General features: G+C 41.4%; 2 protein-coding genes and 1 non-coding gene across 4 annotated transcripts in view; 1 reads left to right on the forward strand and 2 right to left on the reverse strand.

The window, feature by feature from the left end:
- The first annotated feature begins 2 nt into the window (after positions 1 to 2).
- Positions 3 to 11539, forward strand: Trmt61b (tRNA methyltransferase 61B). The gene is given in 9 exon segments (XM_059248180.1): positions 3 to 45; positions 2448 to 2452; positions 5771 to 6097; positions 6099 to 6290; positions 6292 to 6336; positions 8737 to 8847; positions 10398 to 10423; positions 10817 to 11012; positions 11015 to 11539. Coding segments are annotated over 9 exon segments (1125 nt in total). The 3' UTR covers positions 11195 to 11539.
- Positions 5078 to 5149, reverse strand: Trnac-gca (transfer RNA cysteine (anticodon GCA)). Its single transcript has one exon. It is a non-coding gene; the product is annotated as a tRNA-Cys (tRNA).
- The window catches only part of Spdya (speedy/RINGO cell cycle regulator family member A), a 33056-nt gene continuing 25113 nt past the window's right edge, over positions 11109 to 19051 (reverse strand). Inside the window, exons 6-7 of one of the 2 annotated variants that reach the window (XM_059248628.1) lie at positions 17524 to 17821; positions 11109 to 12212 (exon numbers count right to left, since the gene is read on the reverse strand). In XM_059248628.1, the coding sequence (XP_059104611.1) occupies positions 12124 to 12212; positions 17524 to 17821 (387 nt within the window). In that variant the 3' untranslated portion in view covers positions 11109 to 12123. Of the gene's footprint in view, positions 12216 to 17523; positions 17822 to 19051 lie in introns of both variants that reach the window. The other variant, XM_059248627.1, reaches the window with a different exon arrangement.

The following is a 19051-nucleotide window of genomic DNA, read 5'->3' on the forward strand; positions in this document are numbered from 1 at the left end:
ATATGAATGCAGACATTGGGTGGAGTTTTGTACAGCTGGAAGAGGGTAAGTTGAGTCAATGACCAATTATTTTCTAAAAATTACCCATTTGTTTTATAACAACTAAAACAAAACTTGCCCAGAAAAGGAACAAACAGCTATACCAATATATGGTTAGACTGTTGAGTCTTACGACATCACCAGTAATTGAACCAGTGGTTCTCAGGTTTCCCAATGCTTCAACCCTGTAACACAGCTCCCCATATCGTGGTGACCCTCAACCATAAAATTATTTTCGTTACTACTTCATGACTGTGACTTTGCTGCTGTTTATGAATTGTAATGCAGATATCTGTGTTTTCTAGTGGTCTTAGGTGACCCCTGTGAAAGGGTCCTTCAACCACAAGGGGGTCGTGGCCCACAGGTTGAGAATTCCTGATTTAAAGTATTCTGTATACATTGGGACTGAACCTAGAGCCTCACGCATGCTTAGACAAACAGGGTAGACACTAACTACATCCTCATCCTTCTTTGAAGGCTACCACACTTTTTTTTATTTATTTTTCTTTCTTTCTTTTTTCTGGGGGGGCGGAGGGGGGCGGATAAGTCTCACAAAGTTTTGCCTGCCTCGTCTTGAATTCATTCTGTAGCCCAGGAGGCAGGCCTGGACTTAGTGATCTTTCTTCCTCAGCCTCCTGAATAACTGGGATTATAGACCTGTATTACCTGTATGGTTTCATTTCAAATACTAAAAGAGGTATTATTTCAGAGCTGAGGAGGATGCTTGCCTCGCAGTCATGAGGAACGTCATTCAGTCCCTAGAATCCATGTAAAAATGGGCATGGTGACAGGCTTATAACTCCAGTACTGGGAGGGCAGAGATACGAGGGTTCCTGGGGCTTGCTAGACTATCCTAATTAGTGAGCTCCAGGCCAATGAGAGACACCACTGTGTCAGATGGTTTTTGTTTCGTTTTTTTTTTGGGGGGGGGGTTCGAGACAGGGTTTCTCTGTGTAGTTTTTTTGGTGCCTGTCCTGGATCTCGCTCTATAGACCAGGCTGGCCTCGAACTCACAGAGATCCACCTGGCTCTGCCTCCTGAGTGCTGGGATTAAAGGTGTGCACCACCACGCCCGGCCATGTGGCTGGTGTTCTTGAGTGACAGCTCCCAAGGCTGTTCTCTGGCTTCCACACATGGACACACATGTGCATGCACATCCCCAAACACACACACTTACAAAATAAAACATCTTTTAAAACAGCCTTTTGAAGTGTGTGTGTGTGTGTGTGTGTGTGAACGTGAGTGCCAGTGCCCTTGAAGGGCATTGGATCCATTGGAGTTGGCGTTTCAGGAGGTTGTAAACTGCCTGATGTGGGTGCTGGGAACTGAACTCAGAGCAGTATGAACTCTTTTGTTGTTGTTGTTGTTGTTGTTGTTGTGAGATAGGGTCTTCTATGTAGTCGTAGCTGCCCTGGAGCTCACTATGTAGACCAGGCTGGCCTTGAACTCACAGAGATCCTCCTGCCTCTGCCTCCCAAATGCTGGGATTAAAGGCCTGTGCCACCATGCTCTGCCAGTTCTTTTCAGAGCTGGGGTCTGAACTCAAGGCTTCATGCTTGCTAGGCAAGAGCTCTGCCTCTGAGTTAAATCCTAACCCCCCTCCCCCAGTATGCACTCTCAACCAACGAGCCACCTCTCTAGTCCCCTCAAAAAGCTATGTTACGTGGCTCAGTGACACGCACAATCCAGCTGCAAATAGTACTTATATGTCCATAATTATCTGAGCGTTGAATATCAATGTAGCCAAAACTGTGATAAGAAAGTGCTGGGAAACACAGGTAGGAAAATACATGCAGAGCTGAGGGTTAAGAGCAGAAAATGGGGTAAAACAGCTAAATCTCAACTGCATCATGGGAAGTCAACAATAAATGAGATCCATATTATTGAAAAATCCATAACTACTAATAAAAGAATATTATTGAACAATAAAATAACTTTGGAAAATTTAGATGTAAACAACAGCCGTTTATTATTCAAGAAAACCTCCTGGAATTCCATTTTAAAAGTATGTTTTGGAGAAAATTAAAAATAAGGGTTGCGATAAGGACTCATGTAGTCCTAAGTCTGGCTGTGCAGATCCTGCGCTCTGAGAACTTGTCTGAAGAACCGTGTCATGCAGAGTAATATCTCCAGCACATGCCATGCTCTCCACAAATGACATCAAATCAGGGGCTGGAGAGATGGCTCAGCAGTTAAGAGCACTGGTTGCTCTTCCAGATGACCTGGGTTCAATTCCCAGCACCCACATGGCAGCTCACAACTGTCTGTACCTCCAGTTCCAGGGGATCTGACACCCTCACATAGATAGATATACATATAGGCAAAACACCAATGCACAGGGAAAAAAAATTCAGACTCTGCCTCTTTGACTTTCTGAAGCTCACTGCTCTCTCCATATCTCCTTACAGCACAGGTAAAGTGAAAGGTACTTTTCTTCCTTGTTGGGGTGAAAATGGATTGTAGAAACCTGAAAAAAGGAAAATCAGAAATATTTTCTAAAAAGTAAATGACACGTACACAGATGTGTCCATTTAAGGAATGTGAGAACATAAATTTGGGGATCCTCTCCTCTGGTCTATAAGCAGAGGAACTGTTAGACCCAGTAGCTAGCTTTGTGTTAGTGACTTTGGAGACTCTTCTTCTCCTGTCTCTGAGCATTGGTTTGTTTTCCTATTTCACGATACATCACAAAGAAATTAATTTTGCAGGCAAATCACCTGGAGGAAAGAAATCCTATGGCTTTGTTTTGCAACTTTCCCTCATCCGTTCCTTCAGACTTCATGCTAGGCCCTCAGGGATACAATGTGGAGTAAGAGAGATCTGCTCTCGGAACTCAAAAGCAGATGGAAGCCTGGGAGATGGAGCCAAACAATCTCACCTGTTAGTAATGGAGATGAGGAAAAGCCCAAGGCGAACAGAAAGTAGCCTGGAATGGAGAGATATCGAGGAAGTGCTCTCTGAGGAAATGCATGGAGGACATGTAAAAGGACATTGTTTCTGCTCACAAAGCGTCTTGTGTGGTTCATCTCTTTTTTTAAAAAAAAAATCTACTTACACATAACAAAATTAGAAGTGATGCAACCCACCAATGCCTACTGGATGATTTTATGCTCAAAGCAGAATGTGACAAACACAAAAGAAATGTAAGCAGGGCCTACAGAGATGCTCAGAGGTTAAAAGCACTTGCTGCTCTTGTAGAGAACCCCAGTTCAGTTTCAGCATCTATAGGGTGGTGGCTCACAACTGTCTGTAACTCCAGTGCCAGGGGATCTGGTGCCCTTTCCTGGCCTCTGAATGCACCGGGCACACATGTGGTAGACACACATGCATACAACGCAAAACATTCATATACATAAGTCTCAGTCTCTCTGGTTTTTTTTCTCTGCATACCCCTGGCTGTCCTGAAACTCACTCTGTAGACCAGGCTGTCTTGTTTTTTGGTTTTTTTTTGATACATGGTTTCTCTGTGTAATTTTGGTGCCTGTCCTGGAGCTCACTATGTAGACCAGGCTGGCCTCGAACTCACAGAGATCTGCCTGGCTCTGCCTCCCGAGTGCTGGGATCAAAGGTGTGCACCACCACCGCCTGGCTTTTTTTTTTTTTTAAACAGTAACGTAAGAAAATTATCACAGACATTTAAAGAACAATAGTAGGTCAAATCAGTTTTGAGACACAAAATGAGGTAACTATAAAAAGTACGAATAGAATTTTTCCCCCGTGGTGGTGAGGCTTGAACTCAAGGCCTGATACAAGCATGCAATCACCTCTCGAGCCGCTACACTCTCAGACTGTGAATGGGGTTTATTTTTCATGTTTAAAAGACTTTTGTTTATTTTTGTGTGTATGGGTGAGTGCCTGCATGTATGTCTGTGTACCACGTGCGTGCCTGGTGCTGAGACAGGGTCTCCTGTCCACTGACCTGGAACTTGTCCAGTGAGCTAGGCTTCTTGGCCAGCGAGTGCTGGGGAATCTGCCTTTCTCTGCTTCCCTAGGGTCAGAATTACATATCCATCATGTTCCACTTAAAAAAAAAAAATTTGGGTGGGGGGACCGCTTGCTACAAAATATGTGTGTGTGTCAGAGAACCCAGGAAAGTCTGTTCTTCCATCATATGAGTTCGTTCCTAGGATGGAAATCTAGTCATCAGTCTCTGGGGCGGGCATCTTTATCTACGAAACCATCTCGTTGCCCACCTCTCTTTTAAACGTGGGTTCTGGAAATCAAACTCAGACCCCAGTTCTTGCAAAGCAAGCATTTTACAGACTGAGCTATCGCCCTGGTCCTTGGTTAGTTCTTAGAAAAGGTGTATGGAACAATCCACAAGGGCTGTTGAATTTGGTTGACTAGTTAGAACTTGGTACAATCCACAAGGGCTGTTGAATTTGGTTGACTAGTTAGAACTGTCACATTCCACTTTTCAGCTATCATGTCAGGGACCTTTCTGAAGTCATAAAATCTTCGTCTTGAGTTGTGAATTTTCAATATACGTGCATGGTATATTCTCAGTAAACATGTGCCCAGTGATCAAGCAGACAGGCCAGTGATATTTAACTTTGGGTGCAAAAGGTAACTTCAGTTTTAAGAAGCATTTATTTCGTTTGGGGGCGGGGAGGTTCAAACAATTGTGTTGTTTGATTTTTTAAAGAATTGTGTTGGATAAGAACACAAATGAGAGCCGGGCGGTGGTGGCGCATGCCTTTAATCCCAGCACTCGGGAGGCAGAGCCAGGCGGATCTCTGTGAGTTCGAGGCCAGCCTGGGCTACCAAGTGAGTCCCAGGAAAGGCGCAAAGCTACACAGAGAAACCCTGTCTCGAAAAACCAAAAAAAAAAAAAAAAAAAAAAAAGAACACAAATGAATAGTGTCACTTTTTAGTTTGCTTTTTCTATTATGTAGCTCTGGTCTTTGGCAATGCTGGATCTCGCTCTGTAGCCCAGGCTGGCCTCGAATTCACAGAGATCGATCTGTCTCTGCCTCTGCTGGGATTAAAGGCGTGCGCCACCGTACCTGGCTTCAGTTGGTTTCCAAAACCAAAGGAAAGGGGGCACCTGGATTTGAACCAGGGACCTCTTGATCTGCAGTCAAATGCTCTACCACTGAGCTATACCCCCGGTGGCCACTAGCGACTTCCTCCGCCTCTGTGGACATTCCGGACATCGGGCTGAGGACGGACAGACAGTCCGTACCCATTCGAAAAGGACTTGCCAGTTATGAGCAAGGTGGGCGGGTCACCAAGCACTGCGATCTACGACGTTTGACCAAGGAATCTCAGGGCTAGTTTAACTTTTGCCTCTTGGGGATGATAGGTGACGTTCCTGTTTCCCATCACTAGCGACTTAAACCTGGTAGAAGACTTTGCAGGTTCCACAATCTCTACATTTCGTCTTTCCTGGTCCTCCCGTCCCCGGGCTGCTAGCGGAGGCTGCTGAGCGGTAAACTCGGTACTCTCCCCACCCGGGAGAAAAAGCAAGAAATTCAGCTCCACAGACAGTCCTCAGCCCCGAGGTCAACGAGTTCCAGGCCCCGCCCACCGTGCCTGGGGGATGCAGGAGCAGTGACGCAACTCTGCCTGCGACGCCGGCTGCCCCGAAACAAGGCGCAGGGGCTGGGGCTGTGATTGCGTCACATGTGTGCGACAGCATCTGCGCTGTTGCTTTTCGTCGTTGAGGCTGCTGCGCTCCGGAGTCAGCCGAGGCTCGGAGTCTATTCGTTCCTGTTCGACTTTGGGTTAGTGTCTGGAGAAGGGAGCTCGGTCCCGGTGTTACGAGTCCTCGCCGGGAGAGGCGCGAGATGGAGAAGGCGTGCGGGGGTTGTCCCCATCTCATGCTCCCGGTGTCCGGAGTGTCTGCACTCGGTGTCTCTGGTCTGTGGAAAACCTCCGGCTGTGGACTTCGCGGGAAGAGTCACCCCCTCGAGATCGGGAGGACTGCAGTGGAGAGCAGAGCCACTGGGACGCCTCACACTGTGACCCCCGGGATCGCGTGCTGTCCGCGGTGGCTCAGTGGGAGACCGAGCCCGGAGAGCTTCAGGTTTCCTCTTCTTGCTCTCCTTCCAGAGAGGGGACCCTTTCGGATCGGGGAGCTTATTTTAGGTCAGACGGGGGAAAGACACGCGCGATTTAAGAAATGATTTCGGCTGTGCAACGTCGGACACTTTGACACATTCAGCGAGATCGTGGGCAAGTTCCCCGGACAGATCCCGACGAGTTCCTCTGGTAAGAGTTTTCTGCTGCAGAGACCAGCTTTGGGGGAATTATGTATTATTGATGAAAAGAGGGCTTACCGTAATGTATCCAGAGGTGTTGCGAAGGGGATTAGGTGGGTGTGGGTTCCAGGAAGGGCGAAGACGGGCGCAGGACCACAATCTGATGAATATTCTCATCATCTCACCAAACGCTGGAGTTTTTCAACATGTTGGGTTTTAAAACCTGTCCAGATGCTGATAATTTCAGAAAGAAACTGAGTTTAAATTTGATAGCCCCCACTCCCTTATCTAAAATGAAGGCTACGCCAATTTTCTATTAGAGTGATGTGGACTCGCTAAACAGACGCATTCGTTTGCTCCCCACAGCTCTTAAGTGAGTTCAGTACTTAAGAGAATGTTGTCTGCTTGGGGGTAAATTTTGTAGTATCATTGTGACATTATTATTATTTTTTAATATTTGGGGTGTGTGTGTGTGTGTGTGTGTGTGTGTGTGTGTGTGTGTCCTTCTTGCATGTACGCTTGCGAGCCCGCAGTCGGAGCGTGGAGGTCAGAGGGTAACTCTCAGTTCTCTTCTGCCACCTTGTGGGATCCTGGAATCCAAGTTCACATTACCAGGCTTGTCCACAGTGTATCTACCGGCTGAGCCACCTTCCAGGCCCCATGGCGGTATTTTAATAATAATAATACTTAATAAGATATGTTACTGGAAGTATATTTTGTCACATATATTATATTAGGGTTAGGGATGTAACTCAGCTGTAGAGGGCTTGCCTAGAATGCATCAAAAATCCTGGGTTCTGTTCTTTTTCTCGGGAGATGCACATAAATGGCTATTCATCCCAGATAGGACACCAGCAGACCAAAGAAACGATTCCATCTAAGTCGAGTTTGGTGAGCCAGTGAGAGATTATTGGGATTAAGTACTGATGCGTGAGTATGCCAAGGAGCCGCTTCCTGGAAAAGGCCCATCCAAGCATGGATGACTACTTTCTAAAGCCACATCCATGGAGTCCCAACCCCAGTAAACCTTCCACCTCTTATATGCTATGTCACCCCTAATAACAACGTGAAACAGCAGCTGGGACATGGAGAAGTTGAGTTTTGGTGGGTGAGCAGGAGTGGGTAGGTAGGTGAAACTCACCCCTGACCCACTTCAAGGACTGAATATTAATAGGACCATCCTTGGGATATTTTGAGGTCTCATTGGGTAATATACTCTGATGTCCAGACTACAAAGGTCTTATCTGCTTAGAGGATGGAGTTCTACTAGCTGGGCATGATGGTGCAAGCCTTTAGCACCTAGCAGACAGAAGCAGGAAAATTGCTGTGAGTTTGGGCCAGCCTGGTCTACATAGCAAGGTTCCAAACTCTCTAATATTATAATTCTAAATTAAAAGTTAATCATTTCTTTTCCTTTTCTTTTTTCTTTTCCTTTTCTGACCCCAAGGACTGGACTTAAAAGTGTGTATCACCACCACTCAGCTTCAATTTCTTGATAAAGTTCCTTTTTTGCTCACATCAAAATGTTTTCATCATTTCAAGAAAAAGGTGTCTAATAACTTCAAAACTGATTTTCTGGCCTCTCATGTATGCCATATCAGTCTTCATAAAATGCTGTTTCTGCTGCCTCCGTGACACCCCCTAACTGCTTACCAGGCCAAGTTCAAATGCCTCATGCTGGCTTTTAAGTCTCTGTCTTCCATCCTAAAGTGCTTATCCTCCTTGTACTATGTTTAAAGCTGTTCCTACTGCCGGGCAGTGGTGGCATAAGCCTTTAATTCCAGCACTTGGGAGGCAGAAGCAGGTGCATCTTTGTGAGTTTGAGGCCAACCTAGTCTACAGAGCTAGTTCTAGGACAACCAGGGTTGTACAAAGAAACCCTGTCTCAACTATGATTATTTTAATTCTCTTGTTTCTTAAGTTAAGGCACTCTGCTGCTTTCTGCTGCCTCTGAGCCCTTGCAGCCCTTATCTGTAATTTCTAGTTGGTTCTGAAGTGCTGCCGTATTTGCTAATGGTAGTGGTTTGAAAGAAATGGCCTCCAATGGGAGTGGCACTATTAGGAGGTGTGGATTTGTTGGAGGAAGTGTGTCACTGTGGGGGTGGGCCTTGAGGTCTCATATGCTCAAGCCATACCCAATGTCTCAGACCACATCCTGTTGCCTGCAGGTCAAAATGTTTGACTCTCAGCTCCTGCTCCAGCACCATGGCTGCCTGCATGCCACCATATTGCACCATGATGATAATGGAATGAACCTCTGAAAATGTAAGCCACCTCAATTAAATGGTTTTCCTTTGTAAGAGTTGCTGTGGTCATGGTGTCTCTTCACAGCAATAGAAACCCTAACTCAGACACTAATTGATTTTTGAATTTGTATTTTATCAAGCAAAATCTGCTTTCAATTCTATTTTGATTCTTTTTCCAACAGTAGTGTAAGGTAAGAATGGGTGCTTGGCATGTATTTATGAGTCACTCACACTGTGTTCCATCATAGGTGATAAAGGATGTACTGATGATGGACATCAGCCCAGGGGACACTGTTTTGGAAGCAGACTCAGGCTGTGGTGCAGTGAGCTTATTTTTATCCAAAGCAGGTAAGATTGGCGTAACTAAAGGAGGTCATGGGGCAGGGGGAGACATGATCTCCAGAGCTCACTGGCCAGCCAATCTAGTAGAAGCTGTGAACTCCAGGTTCAGTGAAGAGACCTTGTCTTAATAAGTGGAGAGCAGTAGAGGAAGACACACAGTGGGTATACTCTCCACGAACATACACACACATGAATACCCACACATACATAGCTCAGCCTCATTTATAATTTAAGAAAAATGAAAATTATACAGTGATAGGCCAGACATGGAAGCACATACTTATAATCTTAGCACTGTTGGGAGATTTGAGTTCTAGGTTAACCTGGGCTACTTAGTTCTAGGATAGCCTGGGCTACACAAGAACCTATCTAAAAAAGAAAAAAGAAAAGAAAGAAAGAAGAACAATGGCAAACTATTCACATTTTAGATTGGCACATGTAAAATGTTGATAACTGTTGGGGTGGGTATGGAGAAATAGACACTTTAGTACACTACTATTTAATATAAATTGGTAACATTTTGTAACAGGACAAATGCACATACTTTTCAATATAAAAATCTTACATACCCTTTGAGCTTAATTTGTAATTGATTGCCATTACACAGACTTAGGCAGAAGAATGTTCCCTTAAGTATTTGTGTCAGAGTAAGACTAGAAACAGCTAAATGGTTATCAAGAAGCTACTGGTTAAATAACTCATGGAATACAGTGGTTAAAAAGAGCATAGTGTCTGCATATTGCTGAAGTGACCATGTCAAGGAAAGTGAAAGGGGTGATTTAGCCATAATACGTATTAAAAACACAGAATTACTTGCAGGTTTGTGTAAGTAACAGCTGTCACAGGAAGGCCAAGTTCCTAGTACTGGGGCTACCTCCAAAGGAAGATTTGGGGTTAGGGATTGGGAAGAGATTTTTGTAACCTTGGACTATTTGGCTCCCAGATATATTTAACACCTTTGCAAAATAAATGCTTGTCAGTTTATAAACGAATACTGTGAAATATCACAAATTATTTTTGCTTAAGTTGGATCAAAGTTTTGAGATAAGAAAAGACTGCCAGAATACCAGCACTGGCATGGTTTTATGTTATTGAGTATGAAGGAAAAAGGATTAAGGCTGGCCAGATGGCTCAGTAGGTAAAGGTGCTTGCCTCCGAGCTTGATGTCCAGTCCCTAAGACCCACGTGGTGAGAGGAGGGGCCTCCTTTTGTTTTCTGACTCCATAGGCTCCCCAATAAATGCATTTTTTTTTGAGGGTTTCTCTGTGTAGCTTTGCGCCTTTCCTGGATCTCGCTCTGTAGACCAGGCTGGCCTCGAACTCACAGAGATCTGCCTGCCTCTGCCTCCCGAGTGCTGGGATTAAAGGCGTGCGCCACCACAGCCCTTCTTTCTTTATGATTTTTAAATTACCCTCCTCCCCCCATTTTTTCAGACAGGGTCTCACTTTGTAGCCCAGAGTGGTCTGGAACTTCAGTTCACTGTGTGGCCTAGGCTGCCTTGAATTCCCAGTAACATTCCTTGCCTCAGCCTCCTGATGAAACTATTTTTATTTTGCTTATATGTCAGGTTAAAATGATCATTTTTGTAACTGGGTAAGGTGTACATTTCATTTTGTAAAATTGTTACAAAATGACCATATGTTCCAAATTTCATTATATTGTTGTTTAAATTATCTTTTACAAAAATAGTAATAAAGAGGTTTTTTTTTTTTTTTTTTTTGGACAGGTTGGAAAATTGAAAGTGTAATATTAAAAGTAAAGTTAAATAATGGTCTCTGTTGTTCACTTTATAAGTCTATGAAATTGCTCATGACCTGATGCTTTTTGGTTTTGGTTTTGGTAGTACTGGGATTGAGCCCAGGGCCCTACACATGCCAGGCAAGCATCTACTACTGAACTGCATCCCACCTAACTTGCCTTTTTAATCCTTCCTTTCATTTAACTATTGTATCTAAATTTAGGTAATAACATTTAAATTTGGATGAGAAATGTAGTTAACTTAGACTACACAGTTATTGTTTTGATAGAAATAAACATTTTTCACTTTTCCGAAAGCATCACACAGGTTATTGAACTTTTGGATGGGATTCGCACCTGTGAACTTGCTCTCTCATGTGAACAGAAAAGTGAGGTCAGAGATTGGCTGCTTTGCCTTACAAAACGGAGAAGTGGCATTCTGCTTGGTCCAAAAGTCAGACTAAAATCAACACAAATTTACAATTACATTCTCTCAAGGAAATTGGAGTTGGAAACAAAGTATTTCAAGAGGAGAACCATGTTGAGCTTCAGTTTTATTTTATGCTTGTTTCTGATAGTAAGTATTGTAGATTCTTAAGTATATTGACCAACACATTCACACACTAATACACTCACATAACTATCAGATACTCTTCAGAGATTTTTTTGGTACAGAAACTGAAATGTAGTGTTTTTCTATTCTGTTAAATTAATTGCAAAATATAAGTCCTAAAGTGTTGCTGGAGTTCTTCCAAGAAGCAAGTTTAGGTCCTTGTATGTGTATATTATTTAGGCCATGAAAAGGGTTTCAGATATATTGATTTATGAACAGGCTTATCCATTTGGTTATAAGCTTGTCTGTAAGGTTACTATGTGAGCACTGGCAAATGTTTCTGTATATTGACTAGCAACATGGCTCCAAAACAATGCAAAAAAAAAAAAAATAAAGAAGAAGAAGAAGAAGAAGAAGAAGAAGAAGAAGAAGAAGAAGAAGAAGAAGAAGAAGAAAAGGTCTCAGAAAAAGCTTACAAGCTTACAGGAAAAGAACAGTGTTTAATGTTTCAATACTTTTTTGTGAACAAATTATAAAACACTTACACAGTGTAGTATGCATTTTGTTCTGTTATAGAAGAATCACATTTTCTATATAGATCATGTCCCTATATTGCAAACTGGTCACACATGTCAGTAATATTTTCAGAACATATTAAATGTTTCTTTTAACTAATGCACTGTTATGACCTTAATTGTTTTCTCTTTCAAACTGGCTTTTCTCATCAGGTTAAGGAAGTTCAAACCACAGCTGAACTGAGTACCTGAGGTGACAGCAATCAACTTGAAGGCAGAGAAGTATCAAATGAGAACGTATTCTCAATCGCTGTCATAAACTGGTACTTTCAGTTATTACTATGATTTGTGTAACTTTTACATATGTTTGAGGAGTAACAGAAGCTAGAGAACACTGTACAGCTGGGTAACTGCCCCATTTTGACACTGTCTTGCATTTAGTTGGACATTCTGTAGCTGTGATTCCAGGTTGCTTTAGTAGAGCCTTGTCATTCTTCACTTCCTGTGAACCACTCCATAGCTTTGTCTTTCTTCATCAAATTAGGTTCCTTTTCTTTGTTTGATTGATGGTCATTGGCTACTGAAATAAAATATGCATTTTAAGGTAAATTGTATGTATTTAAGACAAAAATTTATTTTTAAATACTTTTTGACTTTTTTTTTGGTGAGGGGTGCCAGAGTTTCAATTTGGGAGTGATGATTGTGCTTTTAATCCCAACATTTGGGAGGAGGCAGGAGGATCAAGCTACCAAGAGGCCCTATCTCAAAAAAAAAAAAGTACATCAAAAAGATTGAAATAGGACTTCACTATGTAGCCCAGCCTCATCTTGAACTTCTGATATTCCTGCCTTAGCCTGCTAAGTGCTGGACTTACAGGAATTCACCACTACCTGATTTAGCACATATCTTATTTTTTAATTAATTAATTAATTTCTAGATTTTCAAGACAGGGTTTCTCTGTGTAGCCCTGGCTGTCCTGGAACTCACTCTGTAGACCAGGCTGGCCTTGAACTCAAAGATCTGCCTGCCTCTGCCTCCTGAGATTAAAGGCCCCTAGTACATATTTTAATTGCTTGTATGGAACTTTAAAGTAATAATGAGCCAAGCAGTGGTGGCGCACACGGCTGGCCTCAAACTGGCTATATATCAAGGATGACCTTGAATTCCTGACCCCTCCACATCCCAAGTACTGAGATTATGGGTGTGTGCCACCATGCCTGACTTATGGTAGGGTTTTTTTTGTGTCTATGTCTGATCCTCATGCATTATGTTCAAATCTTAAGAGATCTGCTTCAGAACTGTCTTCCAGTTGCTTTCTAGAGGCCGTGCGCTACCTTTCCTATCCAGTAAATGGTCAGTAAGTTTGCTTGTGGCTTTAAGTGTACACTGGATCATGAATTATTTCATCTATTGACTTATAGCAATACATATGTGATTAGGAATTAAAGAGGACAAGTGTAAAAAAATATAGTAAAGAAAGAACCAGATTAGCTAGTGATTTGGTATAAGACAATCTGTATTTTCAAATTCCTGTCCGCTATTCAGCCCTGCCCCTTATGTTTGCCAGTCCCTGGGAAAACAGGACTCATTCAATGTCCTGTTCATAAAGTTACTTGTTCTGAAAATCTTTTACCAATCTTTTATAATGCTATAATATCTGTGCTCCTAAATGTTGGTCCTCGTCACATTATTACTCCATGTGCCCTACTCTGTGTATTTTTTGGTGCTGGGGCTTGAACCCAATGTTCAGTGCCTGCCAAACATATGCTCGTCCACTGAGCCATATCTTTAGCCCTGATTATATCTTTGTTAAGTGCAAAGATTTTTAAACATAGGTGACTGTGTCCAGAACAGGGAATGACAATATAACAAAAAATGAAATTCAAAAGTGGACTTATTTTTAAGAAAATTATTTGGTTATAGGTTATCGAGCATACAGAATATTCTGTGCCTGTCGATGCCAAAGATAAGGCTTGGTGTATTTTCTCCCCTTTGTCTTTATTTTAAAACCTCAGGTTTTCAGATAATTCATGTCCATGTTTCACTTGGACTAGCCTAGATGCCTTGGATATAAAGAGTAACAGTGATAGTTTGCTATAAAATGTGCTACAGGGTTTGGAGGTATAACCTAAATGGAAGAACATGAGCATAGCATATATAAGGTCCTAGGTTCAAACACGAACACCAATAACAAAGCAAGCAAAAACAGAAAAGTGGGGGCTGGAGAGACATGCAAGCAAAACACTCACACAATAAAATTAAAAACACACACACACAAAAGTTGCATATTTAGATAGAGCTGAAATCCCATATTTTTGTTGCTGTTTCTTTAACTGGTAATAGTGTGACTTTTCTGAGGTTTTTTTTTTTCTTTTAGCAGTAAAATAAATATTAGAAAACCACTTCAAAACTTGTTGGGGGGTTGGGTTTCCTAATTGATTACTATAAAGGACTAGTATAATATTGTTAGTTGTAATATGTCTGAATTTTAAAGAATGCCTCATCTATCCCCCTGAAAGTATTTTGACAGTGTTACCATCTACCTTGTCAAACTGACATTTTGTTTTTAAATGTCACAATCAATTTTGTGTTAAAGCTGCTTTTCGGTACCTGTTACTTAAAAATCAAACAACTTTAGTCATGGTATTGCATACCTTTAATCCCAGAGGCAGGCGGATCTCTGTGAGTTTGAGACCAGTCTGGTCTTTGTAGTGAGGTTGGGCCACCCAGTGTAACACAATGAGACCATGTTGAAAGAAAGAGAGGGAGGGAGGGAGGGAAGGAAGGAAAAAGAGAAAGAAGGAAAGGAAAGGAGAAAGAAAAGAAACAAAGAGAAACAGAAAAAGAAAAGGAAAAAAGTTAGGATGGATGGAAGAAAGTTGCTTTCTTTTGTTTGAAAGGTGCACTGATCACTATCTACAATAAATTGTATAAAAACCTGAGCCAACATCAGCTCCTTGTGTGTCTCTCTTGAAGAATTTTTTTTGGTTTTTCAAGATAGGGTTTCTCTGTGTAACCTTGGCTGTCCTAGATCTCACTCTGAAGACCAGGCTGGCCTTGAACTCAGATCCACCTGGCTCTGCCTCCTAAGTGCTGGGATTAAAGGTGTGTGCCACCACTGCCCACCTGGAATGAGTTTTTTAATGACTATAAACCATCAAGTGACTCCAACCTCAAGTAGACTGTAGGGGAAATGTTTTGTTAACAGAGGTCACTATAAGGCATGAACAGCTGCTAAGAGACTGACCTTATCCTAGGTAATATTATGACTATATTGTTAACTTCATCCCTGGTTAGTTCATACTGTTAATGAAAAAAATCAATGCAAACTTTTTTTACTGGTCAAATGTATTTGTGATCAATATTTCATACCTATCTATCCATCCATCTATCTAATAGGGGTTTTGTTGCTGGTAGCAGTTTGTTTTTTAATTTTATTATTAATTTTTATGTGTACGGGTGTTTTGCCTGCATGTATGCCTGTGTACTTGTGTGATGCCATCCTATATGTATGTCTGTGTATCACAGGTATGGTATCTGTAAAGGCCAGAAAAGGGCATCAGGTACCCTGGGACTGGAGTTACAGACAGTTGTGAGCCACCATGTGGGTGCTGGGAATCAAACTGGGGTCCTCTGGAAGAGTGGGAGGTGTTTTTAACCACTGAGACATCTCTCCAGGGCCCACCACTCACCCCCCCCCCCTTTTTTAATGGTAAATCACTGTATCCCAAAGTGGCTTTCAACTTGCAATCATCCTACCTCAACCTTTCTAAGTGCTAGGATTACAAGACATTGCCACCATACTCAGCAATATTTTTTCTTTATAGCACTTTCCCTCTGACATTATCAAAGGCTTTTAGAGTTAACCTTAAGGTTAATCTTAAGATCCACAGTCAGGCGGTGATGGCACACATCTTTAATCCCAGCACTCAAGAGGCAGAGGCAGGCGGATCTCTAAGTTCGAGGCCAGCTTGGTCTTCAGAGCTACACAGAAAAACTGTCTGGGGGGGGGGGGGGGAAGGACCTATAAATCCTAATTTGGGAATTTCATCAATAAACAAGATGAAAGCACAATCCCTTCTACAATTCCCTACCCTATTTTATCCATAATGTCTCAGAGACTTGCTTTAAATTTCTCCTCCTTCCCCTCTCTGTCTCCCCCCTCCTTTGTGTGTGTGCTTTGTGTACCACAGTGTTCACGTGGAGGTCAGGACAGCGTGAGGGAGACTTAGAACTGAACTCAGATCGTCAGTTACCAGCCTTTACCCACTGACACATCCCCTGTCCTCAGCTTTTTCAGTACAGTGACTGGCAAAGTGCCTTACTTCCTGCATGCACTCCAGTTTCCTATTGGGATGTCAAGACCTGGAGTATAGAGTATGCTCCAGTGAGATCTACAGGGATTGGTCTAAAGAAAAAACATGATGGTTTCTCTTCTGCTTTCTGTAGATACCTGTTCAAATTATTAGAATTTGCTCCCAATTCACTCTACAAGCATTTCAGAAGGAACTTGGTTCTTGATATTTCTACTGCTTTAGCAATCTTCCTAAAGACTTCTGCCACAGCTTATTTTCACTGCTAAAAGCAGGATTTCATCAAAGGCCTGTACAGCATACTAGGTAGGAATTCAGGTTCCAGTCACAAGACTGGGGTTTTCAATATTACTCTACCAACCTTGGGCAAATTAACAGAAGCTTCTGTTTCTTTATTTGTCAAGTGGAGATAATGATACTTAACCTTCGGTGGTAGTGAATATTAAGTGTATTATGAATGTAAGGGGTTTTCTGTATTGCCTGGGACATTGAAGTATCCAATAAAACTTACCTATTCTGAGGATCAAAGAATGTAAAAGTAAAAGAAGCCTGGGAGACAGGAGAGGGGTGATAAATGGCAATTCTTACTTTATAATTGAGCTAATGATCAGCCTTACTTACTGTCAAATATGAGTATGACAATAAAAAGTGTGCTTAGAGATGTTGAGAAGAAAGACTATACTGTCAGTAAAATTTGTTATGTAAATACTGTGTCCAAAGAAAGAAACAGGAACAAGGTTCAACCTCTACTGTCAAGGGACTACAGTTTAGTTTCTCCTTTTAGTAAAGTAAAGCTTCAGTAGACATTGTCCTTCTCATAGGACATGGTAAAAATAAACGAATAAAATTCTGAAATTGTGTGGGTCTGTTTTTGTTTTTTCGTGATAGTTAGAAGGGACTACAGGAAATCTGTCTTTCAAATGAGAGAAATCTGTAAGAAGTAAACAGGATCCTGTTACAGAGTATTTTTCTAATACTGTTTCAAATCTAGAAATGACATGTCAGGGAAATGCTACATATAAAAATAATTTGAAAGTTATAATATAGTTGTATTTCTGGTAAATATAATTATTTTCTAGTTAATATGTCATTTTTCTAAGTAAGCATTTAGAGCTCAACAAAAATGAAAATATGCAAATACATTATAACACATCACAATAAGACTAAATGACATAGGGAAATGAGTTATACTAAATAATAAAAAGCTAGCCTGGCTAAAATATGGTCTGATTTTGTTAGAAAAGTATATAAAAGAAACCAATAGTTGGATGGTGATTACAATTAAATTTATTTTCTTCTTGAAATCACTTTTAAATAAAACATACATTTCATAGAAACCCTTCAAGCCCTAATACTTGGAGCTCACAGCGTATTGAGTTTCAGCTTAAGATATGTTAAAATCCTTTTAATGTTTATAGGCTACCACAAAACAGGTATAGATAGAGAATAAACAGTGGTAACTGGAAGAGGGAAAACTTCCAATACTAATTTAACTCAGTAATGTAACGTATGCATCTCTGCCTGAAAGATAAATAACATGCATTAGTTTAATGCTATTTTCCCATTATATCATACCTTGAGAATAGCTATTAGCTTGAGAAGGTTCACCTATCGTGTCCATTGATAATGAATTGTGTGATTCCTGAGAATGTTTTTCCGTTAGCTCTACTGTGTCACTGGATGAAGATGACGATGAAGACAATCCCAATCTCATATATCTTCCTTTTTTACCACACAGTGAACAATCGACTGGTGTGGCACTAGGACCCCGGGGCAGATGAACTTCATCTCGGTTGTAGTTCCTCACAGCTCCACTGTGATGCACAGAGCGCTCTCGTTGCCAAATGTAATGGGTTGGTGCAATAGCCATAACCTATAGTGAAATGGTTACTTTGTGAAGTTAATAAATTTTTTAAATTGAGTAAAGTACAGAAGTTGTACTTGAAGAGCAGCTTTTTCTAAAACTGAGATTAAAAAACAAAAGAAAGGAAAAAAGACAGTTGTGGAGCCAGTCAGTAGTGGCACACACCTTTGATCCCAGCACTCAGGAGGCAGAGGTAGGTGGATCTCTGAGTTTGAGGCCAGTCTGGTCTACAGAGCAAATTCCAGGACAGCCAGGGTTACACAGAGAAACCCTGTCTCTGAGAAAAAACAAAACATTAGTTCCAACACTTGGGAGGCAGAGGCAGAGGAATCTGTGAGTTCACGGCCAGTCTAGTCCACAAAGCAAGTTCCAGACCAGCAAGGCATAAGACCCTGACTCAGAACAACAATAAAAATACTTAAGTTACCAAGTTTAAAACATCTACAGCAGCATTTCTGTAGAGTGATTGCTTGGATCTTTAATATTATAATTGACAGTAAATTAGTTCAAGCAGATAATAAAAATGAAGAAACCTTTTAAGTCGCTATTTATTTAGTCAGTCAGTTTTTTGAGACAGAGTCTCTCTTTGTAGCCCTGGCTGTCTTCAAACTTAAAGATCTGCCAGTCAGCTTCCTGATTGTCAGGAAAAAGTGTGTGCTACTACACCTTGCCAGGGTATTTATTTTTAAAATTCTGAATATTTCTAAGTTTATGAAAGATATACAGTTCATCTAAAGCATTACATAATTCTTAACTTTTGAGTGTGTTAGGTTAAAAAAATTAGGCTCCTAACTACGTTTGTTAGGCTGATATATATTTGCAGTTCCATCAAGGGATGTGGTTAAAAAAAAATAAAACATGTAAATTAATTTTTGTTCCTCAGTTTCCTTATTTGTTACATTATGAAAACAAGAGTATATTCTTAGAAGGTTGTGGTGAGGAAAGTGCATTTTATAAAGCACTTAGCCCTCACCTTCAGGCCTTGTCATAAGGTCTGTTAAAGCATGGACTTTAGTTGTAACTTTCTTCTGGGTCTGCCACTTGCTGACTGTATGCTACAGAGAAAGTTACTTAACCTTTCTGAGGTTCAGTTACTTCATTGATAAAATGGGAGTGCTAACTACCTCAATTCAATATTCTATGTAAAATCCTTACCACAACAATTGTGGTTACCATAACATTTAAGACATCAAGATAGGGAAAAGTATGCTGATCTCATAAAATTCAAAACAGCAATGA

Source organism: Peromyscus eremicus, chromosome 22 (genome assembly GCF_949786415.1).
Source record: "Peromyscus eremicus chromosome 22, PerEre_H2_v1, whole genome shotgun sequence".
Classification (NCBI taxonomy): Eukaryota; Metazoa; Chordata; class Mammalia; order Rodentia; family Cricetidae; genus Peromyscus; species Peromyscus eremicus.